Source organism: Bactrocera dorsalis, chromosome 4 (genome assembly GCF_023373825.1).
Source record: "Bactrocera dorsalis isolate Fly_Bdor chromosome 4, ASM2337382v1, whole genome shotgun sequence".
NCBI lineage: Eukaryota > Metazoa > Arthropoda > Insecta > Diptera > Tephritidae > Bactrocera > Bactrocera dorsalis.
The window spans coordinates 15,019,065-15,040,758 of NC_064306.1; the positions used below are offsets into that span (position 1 = coordinate 15,019,065).

At 36.2% G+C, this 21,694-nt stretch overlaps 2 protein-coding genes across 4 annotated transcripts in view; one reads left to right on the forward strand and one right to left on the reverse strand.

Moving 5' to 3' along the window:
- Positions 1-4,303: 4,303 nt before the first annotated feature.
- LOC105231626 (serine/threonine-protein phosphatase 4 catalytic subunit) lies at positions 4,304-7,340 on the reverse strand. Of its 2 annotated transcripts, none has more exons than XM_029553172.2 (3): positions 7,067-7,340; positions 5,612-6,666; positions 4,304-4,969 (listed from the first exon to the last, which is right to left on the reverse strand). In XM_029553172.2, exons 2-3 carry the CDS (start codon positions 6,403-6,405, stop codon positions 4,840-4,842), a joined length of 924 nt encoding a protein of 307 aa, XP_029409032.1. In that variant the 5' UTR covers positions 6,406-6,666; positions 7,067-7,340; the 3' UTR covers positions 4,304-4,839. The 2 variants fall into 2 exon arrangements, with proteins under 2 accessions (XP_029409032.1, XP_011211335.1); XM_011213033.4 differs by having other exon boundaries at positions 5,612-6,669.
- A 1,726-nt stretch (positions 7,341-9,066) lies between these two features.
- Positions 9,067-21,694, forward strand: part of LOC105233463 (flotillin-2) — a 351,794-nt gene continuing 339,166 nt past the window's right edge. The window contains exons 1-2 of one of the 2 annotated variants that reach the window (XM_049455699.1): positions 9,067-9,226; positions 9,906-10,126. In XM_049455699.1, the coding sequence (XP_049311656.1) occupies positions 10,078-10,126 (49 nt within the window). In that variant the 5' untranslated portion in view covers positions 9,067-9,226; positions 9,906-10,077. The remainder of the gene's footprint in view (positions 9,227-9,905; positions 10,127-21,694) is intronic. The other variant, XM_049455698.1, reaches the window with a different exon arrangement.

A 21,694-nucleotide genomic window follows, 5' to 3' on the forward strand; every position in this document is an offset into this window, starting at 1 on the left:
AGAACAAAGTAGCCCAAGGGTCACTCTAGTTCTTCGATGCAACTCGAGTCATGTTATGGTTGGTGCTTTAAGTCCAAGTATCACGCTTTCTGAGCCGGTCGTTAGGTGATTTCGATAGCAACCAACTTGAACCTTACCACCTAAGCGGGTATTAGCTAACAACAAATTGCGAGTTACCAAGGCGATCAATTTCCGTCAAAGTGATGAGGATCTCTGTTCCAAGGAACCAATATATTGATAAAGAACATAGGCAGCATCCTTAGTGGGAGAATCTTCTACGGAGGATATCATATCTGAGGGAGGGGTATTAGACGAGTCGCCATGCAAAGATGTGGTTAAGGTCATGCGGAAGAATTGTTTGATTTGTCGAAATTAAGCTTGTACAAATACAAATTTAACCTGCAGAAATCCACACCAATTATGATAAAACTAGTTTATGACAGTTGAATTAATTAATTAATAGAACGACTCCGATCCAAGTCTCTAGAGACAGCTGAAGCTCTTGATCTGCAATTGATGATGATCCAGTGTAATTTTAAATTAATTTCTTTATTATTCTTCTGACTTTATATTTCTTCTTCCTGAAGAAAGTAACTTTCACCAGAGGAGAAATCTATTATATTCATCTACGAACGGCCAGAGTTCAGTTCATGCCAAAGTTCGCATTAATCGCAAAAACTTAACAACACTTTGTTGCATAGAATTTCAAATGTACTAACGGGTTATAACTAAAAATCTGCATTAATTTTATTTCAGCGTAACTCAGAAGATACTATTAACAGAAAGGCAAGCTATTCCAAGTAGTATAATTATATTATTTTAAAAATTAAAAAAATAACGAACTTCAAAATACGTGCCATTGTCAGCAACCAGTCTTAGTTTAGTCAGGATACTTGAGCAAGCACGTTGTACACCGTTAGTATCCTGATGCGAAGTGTCAGCTGCTTTGAATTTTAAGCCTTCCAACCATTTTTGTACACTAAAGCTTTGACTTCTCCAAAAAAAATCCTCAATCGGTCGGCATTGTGTTAAGTTTGTCAGGTTCTTTTCTTTAGGCAGAAAGTAGATGTTTTTATTGACCAGGAACTCCAATGTCGCATTTGCATAATAAGAAGAGGCTTTGCCAAAATAAGATTTCATGATTTTTAAGGTGTTTATGTATTGGATAAATCAAAATCTCATCATTTTCATGATTTATTGCCAGGCTTTTGGTTTAAAGTATGGCTCAGCAATACTGATAGGGGAAACTGTTATGTAGAGCATAACCTTGGATCAAATTTTTTTTTAAATTTGTACTTTATCTCGGGAGGCGTTATGGACATATCGTATGTGTAATAAACATCATTGTCCGACATTTGTGGCCCGCTCAGTGAAAAGTAGCTTTTGTCATCCAAAATGGATGATTTTCCACTCAAATTCTTGCACATCCACTGACATTGTGATTTTACTTAACTTATCTGCTCTTCGGTGTACCCTGAATAACGCTGTTTTTTTCTGGCTTTAATGTTAAGCCTATTTAATGTTTTACTACATATATCTGCATTATTTTTACACTAGATTTCTTAAATAACACAATTTATAAAAAAATGTATTTCATTCACTTGAATGAAACATAAATATAATACTCAATTCAAAAACGCATACAAAATGGTGAAAATATAAACATTTTACCAATTAAAAAAAAATTGGTATAAATTCATATCACAAAAGTAAGTATACAAAGGCACAAATATTGAATTAATTATAAAAATATTATTTGAAAAGTCGACTTCTAGTATTTGGTTGGATAACCATTTGACTTAATAATGGCTTTAAGACGTGAATGCATTGATTTCACCAAATTTGTGGTTACTGCATGCGGTATTTTATTCCATTCTTCCTGGAGCGCACTTTTTAATTGTTCCTTGCTTCGTATCTAATATTTACTTATTTGCCGCATTAGATGTTCCCATAAATGTTCCATGGGGTTTGTATCCGGTGATTGGGGTGGTGTTTTAAGCTGTTTTTTTCACATTGTATAAGAGCCATACCCGCACAACTTTGGACGTGTGCTTGGGATCAGTATCCTGCTGGAAGATGAATGACTCCTCCAGCCCCAATTTAATCGCGCTTTGCTTCAAATTATTTTTTTAAATGTTAAGGTAACCGTATCGGTCCATAATATTTTCGATAAACACCAGATTGCATACCCCATTTGCCGCCATACATCCCCAAACCATCACCGAGCCACCACCATGCTTAACCGTGCCGGTCATATTAATAGGATTCAGCTCTGTGTTAGCTTTCCTCCATACTTTTTCGCGACCATCGGATCCACTTATACAAAATTTGGACTCATCTGAAAATATAACGTTGTTCCAAAACATTTGGTCACACTTTTAATGATTTTTTGACAATGATATCCGTTTACATCGATTGACCCTGCTCACGAAGGGCTTCTTCCTAACATTACGTTCATGGTAACCAGCATTATACAGGACTCGGCGAATAGTTTGAGTACTACACTGCTTCCTATATTCTTTTTCGACTTCAGCTTTTAATTTTGGGGCACTTTTTTGGGGATTTTCTTTGATTTTACGAACAATCAGGCTACTTTCCCTGTCACTGAATACCCGTGGGCGTCCAGAGCGAGGCTTATTATTTGTTTTGCCAGTACTTTTGTACTTGTTTACAATCTTTTGAATTGTAGCAACACTTTTATCAACTATACGAGCGATTTCATGCAAAGATTTATTCTCTTTGTGGTATTTTATAATTAATTTTTTAAGTCATCAGAGAGCTCTTTTCCTCTTCGTGCCATTGCCGCAAATTGTTCAGTAATTTAAAGAAAAATGTGGAATTCTTTAATAATATTCTTAACAGTGTCCTTTTTGTTTAAATTGATTGAACTTTTTAAATTTAAAATTATGCTATCGCGTTATGTTCACCAAACAATTGTACGATGTATACTAACTTTTGTGATATTATTTTCACTCGGATCAACTAATAAGCGATGTGTGTCTAACGGTATCAACATTTTACAGCTATATTTCTGTTGATGTTAAAGCGAGTGCCAATGCACACATGCTTTGTGTAAAAACGTGCCATTAGCATATTGGGAAACACTTTAATTTTAATTATCTTCAAAAATAAAGACGGTGTATACTTACTTAAGTGACTAACTGTACATATATGTAAGTATGTCTGTGAGCAATCGAATTTTGGTGCGGCTTCATTTACTTATACAATCCTTAATGCTGAACGTTGCCATCAGCTTCCGAATGTTTTGGGGCGTCATAACAGTCGGCTTTCTTCCAAAACCTGGTTGCCTTTCTATTTTTAAAGTACTTAATATTGAGTATATTGTTCTTCTGGAGAAGCCTTCCTCAATAAAATGCACACACATAAACTTTCTTCCAGCGGTTTCATGTTTTTTATAAAAATGTACAACGCGGTCGCGGAGGTGTTGCTGATGATGCAAAAAGATGATGCAATCAGTTCGCTAAGTGCGTAATATTAGCATTTGAAAAATAATAATACGTAAGTCTGTTGCTAGAAACACGGCAACTATGAAATTTCAAATTTTTTATCACATTAAGAATGATTAAAAAAATTTTATTCTCACGAAAATTAAATCAAGCAACGAAGGTCCTTCCTTAATGGAGTTGAGAACGAATATAAAAGTACGATCGCGATCCTTAATATGAGCTTGTTTGCATATCGCTTACACGACGACAAAATGTCAACCAAATACAGTACTTGGCAATTAAATAGAAACAATATTTTTTATTTTAGTCCTTATGCTTATTTAAATTTATTTCATATAATTTTACGGCTTGCGTTTACTTTAGTTCATCGTGTTCACAATATAATAATCAACACTATAATTACAATCCTCGAGTCTTGATACATTTAATTGAAAAATATTGTGTTATTTACGGAACGTCGTCAGTTAGCATCATAAGAGTGTCACGCCACTGACAGGACCGCTAGTTGTTTTCTGATAAATCACAAACTACAGTGCGTCATTTGTAAGACTCATATAACAAAATTGTAAAATATTTCCTGCATTTATAGTTCTTTGTAATTTTGGTTTTGTTTCTGTGTGTTTTATTTATACAAAACTACAATTTTTACACCAGATTTCACTTCTTTTATTTTTGGCGTCTCTGGCGCTGAATGGAAAAAACGCCTTTTCAGTAAAAAGTGAGACAAATTACGAGCTGTGGCAGTTACATATGACTAAATTTAGCTTCATCTCCTTGCACTACTCATGTGACGTAATTTCTCGATATTGTTCTTTCAATTTACAATACATTTAAGGTTTTACTTTCTATACGTTTTAATTCTTATTTAAAAAATGATATCGGTATATGAAATTACTATTATTATGGTACGATTTTCAGCAATACATATTTCAATATCATGGAACTTTGTATAAATTGCGCACAATTTGTTTATGTATGTATATACTACTGAGTAATCGGAAACTTACACCGCTTTAACTAACCGTGGGCGCCAACGTTATTTTCGATTTGTTTGAAAACTTTGATACTAAAGCATAACACGGGCAGTAGGTTGAATTTGTTGTATAAATGAATGATCCAGAGGTAAGTGTGTGTTGACAAATAAAAGAGGATTTTTGTTCTAACATAGGAAGTACGCTCAAATAACTTAAAGTAAAATAGGCTAAGAGAAGTAAAAATACTAACAAAATGTTGCTAGTTGTTTTCTAAACAGGTCCGGAAATTTGATATTCCCTCCAGTGCAATATCGTATTAACGTTTCTCTGCATTAGTTAGTCCGCAAAATGTCAATTTGAGTTGATGTCCAGTAATTTGATCAGATTGCCAGTGCTTTTTAGAGGAAATAATCGGCTTGCGGTTTTTTAGATGGTATACCCCTGCTTTCTTGAGGCGCGGCTTCGAAAATGACGAAGTCTCGATGCAGGTACTCATTTAATTCCAAAATTGCTGCCACATTTCCACATCTGCAAAATTAAATGTATAATTAACAAATGACTTGACATAATTTCACTTATCGTAGTTTTGGTGTTCGGGGTTGTCAGAATTTTCAAAATATCGGTGTTTTTGCATTTTTTAAAGTGTTATGTGTATAAATTGGAAATATTCTTAGAAAACTGAAAAAATCTGAGGATACTTTTCGAGTTATTTGATATTTAGGATTCTCGTGTGCTCTGGAACGTTCGTGTAAAACTTCAAATGAGTTTTTTTCAGATCAATATTTTTTAAACTGATTGCCACTATAATAATTTTTGTAATATCGATCATTTTAAAACATAAATACAAAAAAATTGCTGAGGGCGCCTTTTTAATTAAAAAAAAAATAGATCAGGCACCAGATTGTTTAATAACAACATTAATTTTATTTTATCGGATTGATTTTAGATGAATTTCCAAAGATCAATTATGGTCACCGCAACTAGTTTAGGTTGGAATTGGTTTAACGAAATTTTTTTCTTTTTTCAATTGATAAAGTCAACACAAAACCTTTAATGATGCTATGTTTTTACTTTTATAATATACAAACATTTTCTGGCAAAACAAATATTATTTAAAATTGTCATTTTTTCCTGCCCCTGACTACACCTAACCCCTTGTATCTGACTTACCTATAACAGTAGTTCGGCGCCGACCAAACCGTTAGTACAGTCTCATTAAAATGCCATTTGAATCCTTCCATGACCAATTGATGGGCGCGGCAGATCATATCAATGTCGTTGGTGCGGTTAAATTGCGACACAACATCTGAACCAAATAAATAGCCAGCTCCTCGTGGTGACACGCCCCAACCCGTCTGATCTTCAGGGTCACTCCATAATAAATCACACATGGGTCCATCATGAGGTACCTCTTGCTTGCGATCAATCGTTCTTATTTGATCTAAATACTGTATTGAAGGCGACAGGCCACCATGCACGCAGAATATCTTTCCGTCAATGATAGCCGAAAGACTGAGATAGTCAAAGATTTCGGTACAATAGCGCCAAACAGCCGTAGATCCATATTTACGCAAACATTCGTCGTAGAATCCGTAAACTTGTGTGATTTGCCGTGATTCGTGGTTGCCACGTATCAATGTGATGCGATCTGGATAACGTACTTTGAGTGCTAATAACAGTAGAAATGTTTCGACACTATAGTAACCCCGGTCGACAAAATCTCCCATGAATAGATAATTCTTTTCGGGTACGTCACCACCAACTTTAAATAATTCTTTAAGATCATAAAACTGTCCGTGAATATCACCACACACTGTGACTGGCGAATCAACACGCTGCACATTTCCCTCTTCAACGAGTATTTCGCGGGCCTTGGCACATAGTGCCTTTACTTCATTTTCTCTGATTATTTCACAGCGTTTCAGCTGCTCAATCTGGCGATCCAAATCGCTATAATCGGTCATACTGTTGCTGCTCGATGCTGAAAATGAGAAATGTGTTGCTGTGGCAGGAGAGGAACTGGAACTGCGGTTGTTGTTGTTACGACTGCTCAAGGCGGCTGAGGAGTCTGTCAAGTGTTGCGGAGTTTTGATGGTGATCTTGTGGCGTTTTTGTTGTAGCAAGTTCGAAAAATTTGAAGTGGTTAGGTATTGGTTGCGTTGATTCTCAAAGTTGGGCAGTAATCATGTGTTCCAAAAGATATGCAGCTGCTCGTGGTTAAGCAACTTCTGTTAGAAACAATATTGTTAGTCATACAACTAAGCACATAGAGACGTTAAGTGAAAGTTAAATGCATTTGTAACTAGAGTAAATAGTATAAGGAATGAATTTAAAACTGAATTCTTCACTTAATAATTTAATTAATTTTACGAATTTCCAACTGCATTTAAGAAACATTAATGTAATGAACATTACCAAAAAAATATAAGAATACTTAGTTGCAGGAAAATACTGTACGTGTTCTTTGTTGCAATAACTTTTATTATAAAACCTAACCAAGTTTGTTATTAGCACAATTACAATACATTAAACATTTAAACCACTTGGACGTACTTACACCGACCTCGGTAGCAACATAAGTCCGTGAGCCCATTTGTGTTTTCTTAATTTACATTTACTACTTACCTCTTTTTGGTATATTTTGCAGCGGTTGTCTCACGTTTTACACCGATTTTCCTTGGTGGAACAAGATTAGCTGCACACAATCCTACAACCTCCACCCAAAACGCAAACAATGCAGCAAAATTTGACTGCTGCTCTTTAATGTTTTTAATACTTTTTATTATTTATTTATTACTTTATTATTGTAATTGCAATCAGAATGTGTTTAATATCAGAGCACAATCATGAAAAATCACCGCGCTTGTTGGCTTCTTTCGCCAAACAAATGCTGCCAGATAGTTCATAGCTATAACAAGTTATGTGAATATTTCAACTCTTTTTTGTTATATTAATATAACGTCGAGTGTACACAAATGTCCGATAATGAATTAATTTAATACCACGCAAATAAACCATTAAATATTACTGTTGTTGTTAAATTGGTGAAATATTGAGTCATAAAATTAATAATAAAAGGAGATACGGTAACAACATTTAATTTTTTCCTACCTTTGTTTTCGCATTTTTCGATATCGAAAATCATACTATCATTTTTATGTTGCCACATGTATAAGGAAGAATAATTAGTGTGGAACCAGTTTGTTAAGTAGCAAAACACCAACATTTATTGTTGGTGAATAAAAATATAAAATGTTCCATAACGCGATAGCGACTTTCCTACAGATTATAAATCTTTTTAAAATTTTTGTTTTAGATCAAAATTGCGGCCGCGATCGTGGACATCGTACATAATCTTTTTTAAGTGTCATTTCAACAATTTATTTAACTGTTATACATCCAATAAATAAACAAAAATATTTATTTTTATTCGTCATTAATTTATTTATTTATGAAAAAACCGAAACAATTCGTTAATTTTAACATGAAAAAAAAATTACGAAAATGAGTGATTTTCGGAAGATCACACTGAGACGATTCCTGAAACCTTTTGAAAATATTTACTGCGTCAAAATATGTTATTTAAAATGTATTGTATAGAAACTCAGAATGTTATTTGCATTTTGTTTCCTGAAACAGGACAGACAGAAATTTATAGACGCATCAAAGAGCAAAACGGCTTTGCCAAGAAGTGGTCGCTGTTTTAGAAGGGAGAGTCACGGAAAGCAAGGAGGTCATTTTGTCATTTTTCGTTGTTAAAATATGAACTGTCATGAAAAACGTGGAAGATTTGATGTAAACTAGTCATTAGAATGAGAGAGTAATACCAAAACGTTAAGAAACCTGCTGATAGGACTGTTCGATTTTAGTTTGTCTGTCAACTGCTAAGAAATATGTATTTTTTCATAAAGACTTACCTAGTTTCGTCGCCACAAGAGAAAACGAACGAAATGTATGATTTGCAATAACAAAATATCGCATTCGATCTGTTCTCTTTGGCTCCCAGAATGTCATCTTATCTAATTTTTTAATTCAGTTCTAGCAACAAATCAATGATGTTGGCAAGAACATTAGAGACTTTTCATTCTTTTTTTGCGGTAAAATTTACTGTAATAATAGGTCACCTAATTTTGTTCGGGAAATTGTTTTGTGGAAAGCTCTTGCGCACCTACTTCCGTAGATAACCACGGCTAAGTGATTTCATAAGTGCATAGGAGTCACTGATTACAAAGAACTGACTATAACTATTGTATGGTATAAATTCTCAACTTAACCTAAGATTTCAGTCTAGATAATTTCTCACGTTATATTTCAAAGATTGATAGCAGACGTTCAAATTCATTGCTATTTTAACTTCGTGCAACCCACAAACAACCCGTTTCTAGTGGAATATAACATATCAATTGCATAAAAAACTTTGCATTATAAATCAACAGCAGAAATAATTTCAAATAAATATTTATTGAATTCAGTTTTCATATTAATTTTTTAAATAGGCTTACATTATTCTAACAGCAGAGAAATCTAATAAAACTAGTGTGTAAAGTTGGCAGCCTGTTGTGTGGATTGTATTCGATGACGTCATGGACGGAGCGGTTATTTTTCTCAGGCGCGCCATCCACAAACGCGCCTGTGTGAGTAGCAGTCGAGTGTTGAGATAGTACGGTCGTGTTTTACGTATATTTGTGTGCTGAGAGTGTCAATTGTTGGTTAAAAAGCAAAAGTAAAAAAAAAACGTATCAAAATAGTTAAGAAAAAAGTGAACTTGTGAAAATAGCTGAAAAAGTAAGTGTTACCGGTTTATAAACTGAATGTGATAAGAAAATCGTAGACGCTAGCAGAGCATCAAAAGAAAGAAGAATAAAAACAAAACAAACGCAAAGTCGTTGAATTTTCCGAATTCCAATTAGATTTTTTAAGGAAGGTGTTTTTTCTTATTTCCTTCGCAAAATGAGTACTTTTATTTGTAATTTTAGACAGATCAAATGAGCAAATGACTTTAATAAGTAGTAGATACATATGTAGCGTTAATTTGCAATTCTTAATTGAAATTTTGTGTGACCATCAGTTAATATGTTCCAATTGATACATATTGCCAAAGGCATGGCGTTTCAATGCATAGGATGACGTAGTTCTAAATCATCGAACACCCAACACCCCACATATTGTATTTGTTGTTCTTGTGTAGCGCTGCTGCCTGCGAGATATACATACATATGTATGTACATATGTGTTTAATTTTTTAAGTGCCTCTGAGAATTTTTTATTAAAACAACTTAATGCGGTTTCTACAGCGATAACTTGATATTGCATGTGTTAGTGCATTTTGTCAAAAATACTTTTTTCTGTGTGCTTTTGTGCTAATAAAAGCAAATAAAATATAAATACTTATAGTATGTAGATATTTTGGTTATATACATATATTTATTATTTTTGCATTTCTTTTTTATAATTTTATATTTAGGTTTCCCTTTTGTCCCACCGTATATAATCATTGTGAAATAGTGTCAGTGAATTAATAGAAAAGTATTTCTGTGCAATTTAATTTAAAAATTAAAACGATCTTCAACTAAAAATACAGTATAATTTAAATCTACCAACACCTAGAGAGATTCAATAATAAGGAATAAGCTAAGATGGGTAACATTCATACGACTGGACCAAATGAGGCGTTAATTGTTTCAGGTGAGTGCAACAACATTCATATCATAATTCAACAAAGTTTATAATAACACGAACTTAATCTTTGGTGAATTGTTCTGAGATGATACCAGCCTTTTCGCTAGGATTACGTGTACAAAAGTTCTTTCTTCCTTAACGGAATGTACATATGTATGTAAATAATTATATCGTATATGCAATTTAAAAAAAAACGTGCCAGCAAACGGAAATGTGTGGTGCGGTCAGTTTGGCAATGCATGCACATATAACAAAACGGATGGAGCCGGCTTTACTATACATATATACATATCTATGTATGCATACATATGCACATGTATAATATACATATATAATATTTATGCAAAAAAAAAAATCTATAGAATGCCGCAAAACTTTTCTTATCATTTCTCGTTTGCTGCTTACTTTATAACTTCAACCGTTTGGTCAATTCTTACATGTTAATGCATATTAGGACGAATAAGAATTTAATACAAATATTTAGTTTATTTAATGTGTGTTAATTTAGTAGCAAGTTCTACAAAACCACATTGCTAATGCGAATTTTAATTCATTTCTCGAATTACCGTCCGTCAGCATTTAAGATAAACACAACCCCATTTTATTTGATATTTTTAGTTCCTAGGAATGTTCCGTAAACTGACTTTGGTTGCAAGAAAATCCTAGTTTATACTCTTGTAACATGTTGCTACGGAGTAGTTTTGTTCAACTAACAATCGTTAGATATAGGGTTTTACATATATGCATACATATGTTGTTCATATACATACATATGTATGTACATATGTTTGTGACATTATATGCGATAAAATTTATAATTATTTCTTACTTGAAACTTGGGCGGGGATTTTTCTATGAATAACAAAAACTGTAAGCAACTATAGTAAAACCTGCAAAATTTGACCCAATGGGGGGTCACAGTTTAACAAATGCTAAGCACCCGCTACCAAAACATACATATTCATATCTGTTTGTGCACATTATTTGTTTTATAGCGTTTGAATATGATATGTTAACCACTTAACGCCGCTTATCTTATCAGAGTACTAATTTATGTACAATGGTTGGGCATTCTCTGTACGGTTATATCAATAAAACTATAAATAATCTATTGTATACTCAACGGGGTAATCCAGATTTCATTTGCACAAGTCTTAATTGCCACTTGTAATTTATTTCATGCTTATAACATTTATGATTTATACTGATTGAGAAGTCAAGTCAACACAATGCACTTGCATACATACCATATGTTTTCAAGACATATCTACGCAATTTTATAAGTATAATGTATAAGAATATAATACATTAATAAATGAATTCCTGGAATTTTGATCTCCCTAGAGAAAGCGTAGATTTTTCAATGTGTTCTAGTATCGTTGTTTGATTAAAAGTGTAAAAAGCTTTTGACCAGTTCAACGCTACTATGATCTTACAGAGTGGTTTTTAATTAAGATCGGGTGTTATCTGGGCATTTATGACATAAAGTATTGGTGTGGTACTGTGCACTTAAGGAGTTACGTTGGTTTCGTCGGGGGAAAAGCAGCCTTTTTCAACAATTTTTTTCTCATATAAGAAATAAAATATTTTATTAGAATTTAGCAGGACCTTACAATACCATCTAAAGTGAAAAAATACTTTTTTTAGTTAAAATCATAACTTAGAACTTGCACAACGGGAAAACAACTGGGAATTGGATTTTTGGCAGACATTTTTACAAAAAAAAAATTAAAATTTAAGTCTTTAAGCGTTGTCTCTCAAAGACCTTTATAAAATTTCATGAAGATCGATTGAGAAGTTCTCGAGAAATCTTGCCAACCGTATTCAAAAACACAATTTCGAGAAAAATGCATTTAAAGACTGAACACTTAGCCTATCTAGTCTCGAGCGCACAAGTTGAGTTGGGCTGATGAGATTGGGAGTTGTTGTTGTTGTTGTTAACGGTTAGCTAATCCCCGTTAGGATGGTAAGGGTTGTTTGTGTTGTCGTTGAGGTCATCTAACGGTAGGCCCAGGAAACGTGCTGTTTCGACGGGGTCGGACCAAAGGGAGGAAGGAGTTAGATGGGAAGGGTTTGTGGGGCATGCAAAGAAGTGGCTAGTGTCATGCGGGGACTCGTTGCATGCAGGACATACATTGGGTATGTCGGGGTCGATTCTGGATAAGTAGGAGTTTAACCTGCTACAGTATCCAGAACGAAGTTGCGCTGGGGTCACTCGCGTTTCTCGCGGCAACTGGAGCTCTTCGTCTGCAATAGGTGGTGATTTGACTCCAAGAACGCCATTCACGGGAAGGGAGTCGGTGAAGGTGTTGATGGCTCCACTGTAAATGGCGGTCAGTGCCTGTCGAAAGTTTGTTGCGTCCGAAGTCTGGTCGGCGTACTGTTCAATGTCATCGACATAGTCAAGGAATGACCTCTTGATGCTCCTGGGAGGCGGTTCTGCTCCAAGCAGGTGGGTGCAAGGGTGATTCCTACGGAAACAACCCAGCAGGAACTGTCTGGAGAGGAGTAGGTTATGCTCCTTTACCGGTAGCATACGCGTCTCACTGTGGAGGTGTTCAATGGGAGACATCAAGAGGCATCCCGTCGTGGTCCGGAGTGCTGTATTTAGACAGGTCTGGACCTTCCTCATCTGCATACCACTGCATCCAGGCGACCATATTGGTGCTGCATAGTTGAGGGCCGGCCGGCCGATTGCCTTGTATGTTGCCAGCAACGTTTCTTTGTCTTTTCCCCATGTGCTGCCGGCTAGCGACTTGAGGATTTTGTTGCGGCTCTGTACCTTGGCGACAATCGCGGTCGTATGGGGAGAGAAGGAGCACAGACTATCGAGGGTTACGCCTAAAATCTTAGGGTTATTGACAGTCGGAATTTTGACGCCATCGACTGCAATATTAAGTTCAAGTCTGTACTCCTTCGTCCAGTTTGTGAATAAGGTCGCTGTGGATTTGGTGGGTGAAAGTTGGAGGTTTCGTGCGGTGAGGAAGCGAGAAAGGTCGGAGAGGTAGCTGTTTATTTTCGAACACATGCCATCGATTCCATTGCCCGACGTCAATATCGTGCAGTCATCTGCGTACGAGGTTATGGAAACCCCCTCTGGTGGTTGGGGAAGTTTCGAGATATAGAAATTAAACAGAGATTGGGAGTCATGCTGCCTAGTGGAACTTTTTGGGACCGTAAAGGTCCGTTGTTATGCCGATTCAAACCGGGTTAGATCCTCGAATTAACTGCCTTTGGCCGGATAAAATCCTGGTAAATTCCGGAAACGTAGAACTGATTGCTGCGGGAATTGCTCAGCGTTTTCAATTGTGAGTAAGCTGCTAATTTTAGGCGCTCTTCCTTTCAATTACATCTGAGAACCCATTGCTTCTTCTGTGTTAGTACTAAATAATGATTTAATATTTTAAAGCATTTCTTAAAGAATTTGTAATCAAAGAACTTGTTAGAAAGTAAAGATGTAACTTAGTGTTCAGAAGGTACTCCAAAGAAAGTTTTGTTTGCAAAATTCTCCTTTCGATTTTTTTAAGGTTATGTTCATTGCTTCACTAAGTAATTACTATTTATTAAATTCTTTCAATATTTTCAACAAAGTTATCAAAACACATTTCTATAATTAAATACCTAACGGTGCTTGTCAAAAGCAATGCCCTCTATTATAGTCTTCGGAAACTTACCGCCACATGTTAAAAGCAGAAAACTGCCGAATAGGCTCAATGCCGCACGAATTTGCCAAGGTACAGCCATGAAATATTACAATAACAGCTACAAAGTTAGAAGGGTCATACGATTTTGTACATACAATAAGGATTCACAACAACACCACTCTATATAACAGTGCATTCACCTAAAATACGCCGGTGGCTGCAACTAACTAGCACACGACAACAGGGGTTGAAAAACTTTTGAAGTCAAGGAAAGCGCTGCTACGAAAGCGGAGGGTTCCTTCGCAGATAATGCAGCAAAAAATCACACAGCTACAATAAGACAAAGACACAGAACAAGTCAGTGCGGTGCTTTCGAATATGATTTGCTATTTTGTAAACAAAAATACCCGATATTGTAAGGCGAAATGTGAGTAACTTTCTCTGCCGGCCTATGGCGCCACAAACGTTGCTCGTCGTGGTTGTGCTTGCAGTGGGGTGGTTTGCTAATTTCTTTTTTGTGGGTTGTCTGGTCTCCATGCGTTCGATGGCCAGTGCAGATAATGCTCATCATGGCTGCTCATTATCAATATGCCTACTGTCTGGCGAGAAATATGAACTAAGTGATATCCTCAACGAGGCTGTGTCATAGATCAATATTACAATGCAAGGGTTGCGGAAGCTGCTTTGGTGAATTGCAAAGGCCTGTCTTTTTTAAGGAATATGATATCAATAACACGAGCTAATAATATTTATGAATGGAGTGAGGCTTCGAGTTGATGCTTTTGTGAAATTTAATACTCACGACAACTCAATTGTCAACTAACCGTTGACATCATTTATATTTTTGACAATTTTACCATTCATCTCCATGCAATATCCATATGTTTAATTATATCTGAATTTGAAGTCATAATCATCTCTACAGACATGATTGAAATACAAATTGTAAAGTATCCAGTCTTGAGCAAAACAAATGCAGATTGTAATCTGATAATGTCGCAAATATTTTAAGCATCAGGAGATGCTGATCCCGATCATGAAGAAGTTCGAATAGCAATTAACCTTTTGAAGAGGAACAAAGCGGCTGGTCCGATGAATTGCTGGCCGAGCTGTTCAAATACGGCGGCGAAGAACTGATAAGGAGCATGCATCAGCTTCTTTGTAGAATATGGATGGACGAAAGCATGCGCGACGATTAAAGTTTAAGTGTGCTCTGTCCAGTCCACATAACGGAAGACCCCGCAATCTGCGCTAACTACCGTGGGATAAGCCTCCTCAACTTCGCACATAAGGTTCTATCGAGTGTATTGTGTGAAAAGTTAAAGCCCACCGTCAACAAAATTATTGGACCTTATCAGTGTGGCTTTAGACCTGGCAAATCAACAACCGACCAGATATTCACCATGCGCCAAATCTTGGAAAAGACCCATGAAAAGACGATCGACACACACCACCTCTTCGTCGATTTCAAAGCTGCTTTTGACAGCATAAAAAGGAGCTGCCTTTATGCCGCTATATCTAAATTTAGTATCCCCGCAAAACTAATACGTCTGTGTAAACTGACGTTGAGCAATACCAAAATCTTCGACAGGACCTCTCCGAGCCGTTCGATACTAAACAAGATTTCAGACATAGCGACTCCCTATCATGCGACTTCTACAATCTACTGCTAGAGAAAATAATTCGAGCTGCAAAGATATATAATATAGCCCCTACAATCTTATATAAGAGTGTACAGCTGCTGAGATTGATATCATTGGCCTCAACATCCGCGCCGTTAGTTCTGCTCTCTCCAGATTGAGTACGGAAACGAAGCAAATGGGTCTGGTAGTAAACGAGAGCAAGACGAAATATCTCCTGTCGTCGCACTCGCCACTTGACTCCCACGTCACTGTTGATCGACGTTACACGTTTTCGAGAAAAATGTTTTGCGGAAGATATATGGTTCTTTGTGCGTTGGCCACGGCGAATATCGTATTCGATGGAACGATGAGCATTGACATAATTCAGCAAATTAAAAGACAGCGGCTCTGCTAGTTAGGTCATGTCATCCTAATGGTCGAAAATCACCTGCTCTGAAAGTACCCGACGTAGTACCCGCCGGGGGAAGCAGAGGAAGAGGAAGACCTCCACTCCGTTGGTCAACTTGAAGGAAAACTGACCTCTATCTATATTTTGTTGTAGCGGCTAACTAGTCCCCGCTTAGGTGCTGCTAGATGAGTGGGTTTGCCGCGCTTGCAAAGAGCTGGTTAGAGTAATCGGGGGACTCATTGCCCGCTTTACGTATGTTTGTTTTGCGCTTCAAATAGATGACTGCAGGGATTCGCAGCGATCTGCGGAAACATCCCTGCAGAAACTACCTGGAGCGGAGTGTATTATGTTCCTTGACCGGAAGCATGCGGGCCTCACTATGTAAGTGTTCAATAGGAGACATCCAGGCGACCATATCAGGGCAGCGTAGGCAGTGCATGTTGCCAACAACGTTTCTTTGTCCTGTCCCGAGGAGCTGGCGGCTAAAGAATTGAAAATTTTGTTCTGGCTTTATACTTTGCGCGCACGTGAGAAGTGAAGGAGCACAGACTGTCGAGTGTAACACCTAAAATCAGTCGGAATGTTAACGCCATTGACTGTGATATTAAAATTTGTAGATTTAGAGGGAGAGAGTATGAAGCTCCTTGCAGAAAAGTAAAGAGGAAGATAGGAAAGATAGCTGTTTTGCTTTCGAAGACATGTCATCGATTTCATTGCCTGACGTAAATATCGTACAATCAGCTGCGTATGAGGTGATGGAAATTCCCTCTGGTGGTTAATGGAGTTTCGAAACACGACTTTGCGGATACTCCTGTTTAGTTCTTCTTTGCTATGGTGTTTTGTATTCGAAACTATACGGATGATTGCTGACCGTTCAGATAGTTTATGGTCCACCTTTTTAGCGCTGAACTAGCCCACGAACTGTGGGGCTGTGCACTGTGCGGAAGTCTGCTAGACTTAGGAAATGATTGAATGTCGGGAGTAACAAGTTTTCCAGTATCTTCACTACTGGAGAAAGAATAGTTATCGGACGTTAAACTCCCCTTGGTTGGCGGGTTTTCCCAGATCACAGCAATAGGTCCACTCTTTCGATTTTTCACATATTTGAAGTGTGGTGAGCGAGACTCCCATCGAGCCTAGATGTTTTAGCATCAACATGTCGATTACGTCTATTTTTTATCATATTGTTGTTTTTAGATTTAAAGGTAAATTTTTTCTAATCAGCAAGTCTTTTCTAAAAACTACTTATCACTCCTTTTCGAGGATCACTTACATTTGACAGTCGTATTCCTTTATTCACTCTTATTTTTTCATATTGTTTTTATAAGAACTATTAATTCTAAATACTATATATTCACCAAACAGTTGATTGTAACACCTAAAAGTAATCGAGAGTGAGCGGCACATATGGGTTAAACATTTTTGGCATTGCCTCATCCACTAATAGGTTTAATATACATATCTCCCAAACCATTTAAGCTACATGACGCAAATTTGCAAAGGAAAAATCCTTCAAACAGCTCTTACGACAGTATGGATGAAATCGGAAAATAACCCGCCCACTCCTCGTATAACGGTTTTTGTTAAAAAAACTACTTCAAAAGCGATAAATCAGTAACTAAATGCCTTAGAGACATCAAATTTTACACACAAAATAACACAAGGCAGCTTTATAGGAGCCGGTGTAAAATTAGACAATTTGGGTGACTCCACCACCTTTAGGAAATTAACATATGTACATATGTACCTCCGGACCTATTCGACCAATTTTAATCAAATACGGCGGGCAACATAATCCTGACATTCCCATATGCCATACGATTCTTTCACTTTTAAGTATAAAAATCAAGCACTAAAGTAAAGGGTGATTTTTTAAGAGCTTGATAACTTTTTTTTAAAAAAAAACGCATAAAATTTGCAAAATCTCATCGGTTCTTTATTTGAAACGTTAGATTGGTTCATGACATTTACTTTTTGAAGATAATTTCATTTAAATGTTGACCGCGGCTGCGTCTTAGGTGGTCCATTCGGAAAGTCCAATTTTGGGCAACTTTTTCGAGCATTTCGGCCGGAATAGCCCGAATTTCTTCGGAAATGTTGTCTTCCAAAGCTGGAATAGTTGCTGGCTTATTTCTGTAGACTTTAGACTTGACGTAGCCCCACAAAAAATAGTCTAAAGGCGTTAAATCGCATGATCTTGGTGGCCAACTTACGGGTCCATTTCTTGAGATGAATTGTTGTCCGAAGTTTTCCCTCAAAATGGCCATAGAATCGCGAGCTGTGTGGCATGTAGCGCCATCTTGTTGAAACCACATGTCAACCAAGTTCAGTTCTTCCATTTTTGGCAACAAAAAGTTTGTTAGCATCGAACGATAGCGATCGCCATTCACCGTAACGTTGCGTCCAACAGCATCTTTGAAAAAATACGGTCCAATGATTCCACCAGCGTACAAACCACACCAAACAGTGCATTTTTCGGGATGCATGGGCAGTTCTTGAACGGCTTCTGGTTGCTCTTCACCCCAAATGCGGCAATTTTGCTTATTTACGTAGCCATTCAACCAGAAATGAGCCTCATCGCTGAACAAAACACGCGCGCGAAACACATTTCGAACCGAACACTGATTTTGGTAATAAAATTCAATGATTTGCAAGCGTTGCTCGTTAGTAAGTCTATTCATGATGAAATGTCAAAGCATACTGAGCATCTTTCTCTTTGACACCATGTCTGAAATCCCACGTGATCTGTCAAATACTAATGCATGAAAATCCTAACCTCAAAAAAATCACCCGTTATATATCAGTCTAAAACTTTGAAAAAATAGTGCTTTTCAGATATGCCACTTTAAGTCAAAAAATTGTCAAAATCGGACCATAACTTTTCAAGCTCCCCCTACACCGAACATGTAGATCGCGGAAACGGGTCAATACTTCCATTAGCTCCCATATACCTAACAGAAAGATTTTCGAAACTCCGGTTGACTTTGTACTGCATATTTCGCCAATACCTGAGTTATCTGAATATATGTAATTGAATAGGCCTGTTTTTAAAATAACGATGCATTTTGTGCCTAAAATGAATAAAATTCGGTGAAAACTTGCACAAGTCTCATACAACTAATATCAGGATTGATCTCCGGTTAACTATACTCTTTATGGTATGTGAGGTACCTATATGAAACTCAGATCTCATGTTTTTCTGTTAATAATAAATGGTAATGGCAAAAATAAATAAAGGTAGTTTAATACTACCTCTTATCTCTCAAAAACCTAATATAAGATTTTCAAACTTCCGGTTAGATTTATGCCGTATATATCGGTCAATAATAATTACCCAAAACCCAATATACTACATTTAATGATTTTCGTTATTATAACATACACTCTGCTGAATATGTCGATAAGTTTATGACTTAAATATTTATACCGGAGAAATGCTCGTTAGAAAAATCAAGCCTCTCTGAAACAGAATGGACAAGTATCCTTGAAAATTATGTGGTTTACTACTAAATATGAATAGAATTGGTCTTAACCTCATATCCCTAATATAAAAAAAATTCAATTTTCTGGTTGAGGATATCCATATCAACGCAATATGTTAAATTTAGCCTCTTCGTTGAGTTTATATCACACAGGTCTCAATAAAAATTAAGTTACTACAGGACTAAATTAATAAAATTTCGAATTTGATTGCATAAATTCATGATTTCGCGAAGTTGATTTCTTTCGCAACATTTTTTAATATAAAATATTGCCCACATCTGTAGGTTTTTCTATAGCTTTGAACCTTGCAAATTGCAAGATCATAAAATGTTCTCCAACACCCGAATATAACCGGAAGACTTGCTACTGCTTTACTTGTTATTTCCTATTTTGCTGATAAGACCTTTGTGTATTTTTTGTCGTCATTTTCGGTCGCATTTTTTAAATATGTATCAATTTTTTGTATGGTGCAAGTATTTGCGAGGTATTTAAATGTTTTGTTAAAACCGCCTGTGGCATTTATCCCTCTACAAAATCATATAACTTTTAAACGCAGCCTTTTCATTCAGCAAACAAAAAAAAAACTATTGTTCTCTGTAGCAAGATATTACAAGCGTGTAAAAAATTAAACTCAACTGACTTAAAAGTTTCAGATCTACGCTTCTAGCTAATCCCTTGACAACAGCGCAAATCATCAATTCACTTTACAGCGCTGTTAAGCTTAGCATTTTCTAATATAACATTTATTATCGTTGTTACATAATGCTCTTAACATTGATACGCTGAGCATCTGCGTATAGTTATTTTATAATTGAGGTAAGTCGAATTTGTAGACGACCTTTGCGTAATCTTCGCACTTAAATAAACATAAATGTAAGCGTTGAATATTATTGTGCAAATTTAGAGCAGTTGTATTTTGTTTGGCTCCGTTTAGAGTTTTGATGTCTTTTTATCGTTTGCTCTGATGTTTCTATTTGACAATCCCCATTTATTAATGTAAATGTACATTTTTATTGACAAAGTCATTGTTTTAACCGCTCTAGTGTAATGTACTTTTAGACCATTATTAAACACAATAAGAAAATATTAAATGTAATGAGATATCTAGGTAAACGACGATAATAAGAGGCTTGTTTATTCTTTTTTTTTACAAGTGTATCACCCACCTACACTATTACTTTATCGAAAACGAAGTATTGACAAGCTAAAAAGAGTGCTATGGAGTGACTTTTGAAAAACACTAGACAATATTCCAACCAGCGCAGCCTACTTCGCCTAACACAAAAACAAACCAAATGGAGAGAAGCGAACGTTACTATAATCCAAAAATTTGTTCATCCTTAATTTTCTGAATTTTTCGCTTAAAAACTACTTAGGGATTTTGAAGATAATAAACAATATTATTTATATGGTCGAAAAAACTTTTGATTTTCCTTCAGAGTGAATTTTGCGGTAGCGAGTCTCTATTATAACGGCGGTTTGTCTATGTTAAACACTCTGAATATCCCTATATCCCTCCACGCAAGTTAGATTGAGACTAAAATGAAATTTAAGTTTTTTTTAAGATAGAATGATTCGATTCATTCGCCATAGACAGAAACAGGTATTCACTTGCTACAAGATCCGAAGTGTGACGTGGATCTATAAGAACCTTCCAGTCAAGCTGTGGTAGCTTCTGGTGTGTCACGGCTGTGTATGCCCTGGCATTGTCTTGATGACACATAATTCTTCTCCTGTTGGCCAAAGATAGCCACTTCTAAGCGATTACTTACTTCAGACAGTAGAATCAAGACTTTGTCTCCTCTTCTTGGTTATCCGTGCTTTCATAATATGCCAAAGGTTTTCTATGAAGTTTATATCAGAACTGTTCCCAGGCCAGTCCAGTGATAAACACCCAATTCTGCTAAAAAAAATTTAACTGAAAAAAATAAAATGTGTATTAACCATGTCTTTGTTGAACTGAAATATTTATAATGTTATGTAATAAAAGAAAATGTTACTTACCGATTTGGCTCGAAGGCATAACGCAGAATCATCCTGAAAATGTATGTTGTTCATATAGGAAATGCGCTCTTCCATTTAACGGAAGAGATTTTCCTGTAAGATCTGTTGGTATTTAATGGCGTTAATATTTCCATGAATCCATGATAGGAAAAACATCCCCAAATCATCCGATTAATTTTGGACTCATATGAAAATATGACTTTTTGTAGAGTTTCGCCCATTGAAGGCGTTTTTGTCGCATTTTTACCGTCAATTGTGGTTATTCGCCAGCTCGACAGCAGTTAGTTCGGCTTCTCGGAAGCGCCGTCGTATTGTTCACGTACTGATTTCGGTTCCGTTTAATTCCTGAACTTCGCTTCTGATGTTTTTAGCTGTTTTACATTTGTTCTAATTTTGCAACAATTCGTACGCA